This window comes from Eimeria acervulina, genomic scaffold (genome assembly GCF_000499425.1).
Source record: "Eimeria acervulina Houghton genomic scaffold, Eah_scaff2707, whole genome shotgun sequence".
Taxonomy (NCBI): Eukaryota; Apicomplexa; class Conoidasida; order Eucoccidiorida; family Eimeriidae; genus Eimeria; species Eimeria acervulina.
The window spans coordinates 1-2523 of record NW_013548082.1 but is presented as its reverse complement, the minus strand read 5'-3'; the positions used below and the strand labels follow the sequence as shown (position 1 = coordinate 2523).

The window sequence follows — 2523 nt, the reverse complement described above, 5'->3', positions numbered from 1 at the left end:
TCTAGTCCTCATCGCAGCCAGCCACAGAAACGGCGCAAGTGAACTAAACCCTAAAGCAGATCGACGAAAGACGGCGCCGATCACTGGACGAAATGATCACAATTCAAGACAACAACAGGAGATGCGAAAACGCACATGCCGCAGCATTTGCAGGACCCAAACGCAGCGCCCAAACTTCACACACGAAGAGCAGCTGTTGCATGCGTGCAGTTGCATGCAGATGATGTTGCTGTTACTGGCCAGGGCTTCATCATCCTTTTTCGCTTCTTTCCCCGGCCCAATCGCGACAAGACTGAAACGCAAGGAGTCACGATACAGCACGCAGACGTCCAAGAAGCCAGCAGCGGTCCCGCTGCGGCACTACTGCAAACCCGATGCCGTTCTTTGGAAGCAAAAAAAGCACAAGAGGATTCTGCGTGCAGTATCCAATGAACTGTAAGCTGTCGCGCGTCTATTGGTTCTTTCTCTTGTCTGGTCAGACCTCAACATTACCAGGCCGTGACCCCGCGCCTCCGCCCACCGCCGCCACTTCCTCCTTGTCGCCTCTTACAGACGCCTGCAGCGCCAGCGTTTCCGAGGCTGCATCGCAGGGAGGTTCTGCTGTGAGGATGCCTTGAGATGGGTTGCAAGGGGTTTTGCTTTTGTCAGTGCTCCTGCCTTTAGAAGCCGTTTCCTGCTTCTCCGCTGGTGCGGCGGCATGGCGTGACGGCCTCCTTTGGCAGCATGACGTAGGCGCCCGAAATGCATGCACAAGGCAGAAAAGACTGTGAGACGAGAATAAAGTTGGGAAGCTAGTGGAAGTCGCAGCTCCCCGCGCTGTTTCCTTCACCTGAATACTAGCGACTTCAATCGCTGCAGCACCCTGCATCGTGCTGCAGGTGCTGCCCAGGTTTGGTACCCCTGAAGTGATTGCGTACACCGTCGATTCGTGTTTACGGGGGCAGTTGCGAGGTACAGTGAGAGAACTCGTCATACACGACAGCGTAAGCAGTAAGTGATAAACTGCTGCACCGCCCCACAGAAGCATGAGCTTGTCAGGGATACCAATGCGGATGTTCAGCTGCCACACGATCACACTATCAAATAAAGCCACGTGCACACGCACTGTGTTCGTCAGCAAAAAAACAGTGTGCGCTCTCCAGCCCTTAAACCCAGAAAGGCGTAGATGCCAGACCACTAGCCTATCGCCCCCAGCAGTGCAGTGTACATACAGAAGTACGTGTACTAATATAGGCTAAAATACGTTATGTGTGAGGATACAGCCCACTTCCCAATACCAGTGCCACTGCTGCTGCTGCAGACACCTTGGCGCTGAGGCAACGAGGGCCGGCCACATAGCACTGCAGCTCCCATTGTCTTGCGCGCGAGTTGGGAATCGCCCCTCAATGTGGTCATTGCAACCCCATGAAAAATTGGCCATGATCCGCTACCAGCCTGCAACAGACACGTGCGCGTGAAGATAGCATTCTGTCAACCCCCACCAGGCGTGGCCCATGCCAAATATGTGAAGAGGGGAAGCGTCTCGGCGCGCCGCTCAGATGGCCGTTGGTAGAGAAAGGCGCATGGCCATGCCGATATGCCAGCAGCAGCCAGAGAGCATGTACGCAAGGAGATATAAATCCCTCTGCACAAAAGGCAGAGTAATTGTATACGAAATTTTGTGCCAAGGACAGCATCACTCGTTGTTAGCGCACACGCCTGTAGCCGCTCCCGCTGAGTTGAGAAGGAGAAGATGTCCCCGGGAAACGGTTTTGATCAAGCGCTCCTTTGCAGCCCACTCTGGGTAACTTTCTTATGGCCATTTGGCATAGCATTATCGGTTTTCGGGAAGTCTGCGCTGCGTTTTGCTTGTTTCCAAGGTACCGGTCTGCTCCAGCTGCTCCTTCTGGCAACGCAGTTGCTGCTGTTTTGCGCGGAGAGCCCAGCGACGCTGAGGTGATTCCCTCAGCTGTTTTAGAATACCAACTTTGACTTCAAGGCGACATCTCCAGGTTGGTGGCAAGTATACCTTCTAAGCAACGCGTTGACCCGAAAACCAATGGCTCTCCCAATGTATGACGAACTTGTTGAGTTGTTTGCCCATCTGCGAGAGTCGCATATGGTGGAAATCCACAAAAACCAACTCGTCCATGGTAAAAGTAATTGCCAGGCTTCCTCCGTTGTAATGTCTTGCTTGGCGTTTCCGCTCATTTTTCATGTTTTCCAGAGTTTTTGCAAGCTTCGGCAACTGAGGACGTGCGGCGCTGGCTTTTAACAACCAGGTCCACCGTCAGTTCAGATAACAGCACTTCAATGTAGACCAGGGGAGCAAGAGAACAATGGGTCGAAGAGTGCGCTGTTGTAGTAAATCCATTGCGCACGAAGGGAAAAATCTAACCACCCTGATGAACTTGCGGGGGGTGCAGAGTCGCAAATACTGCACGAGGGTGAAGTTACTGCTTTCAGTTTGTGGGCCTGCCCCAGGGTTGTTGACGGTACTCATTTTGTGGTGGGCGCTGATCTGCTCCATGAAATGATTTCAGT

At 53.1% G+C, this 2523-nt stretch overlaps 1 protein-coding gene across 1 annotated transcript; it reads right to left on the bottom strand.

The window, feature by feature from the left end:
• Nucleotides 1–475: 475 nt before the first annotated feature.
• On the bottom strand, nucleotides 476–2482 carry EAH_00067300 (hypothetical protein; the record flags this gene model as incomplete). Its single annotated transcript, XM_013392553.1, has 3 exons — nucleotides 476–1104; nucleotides 1864–2011; nucleotides 2378–2482. 3 exons carry the CDS (start codon nucleotides 2480–2482, stop codon nucleotides 476–478), a joined length of 882 nt encoding a protein of 293 aa, XP_013248007.1.
• Nucleotides 2483–2523: the final 41 nt, after the last annotated feature.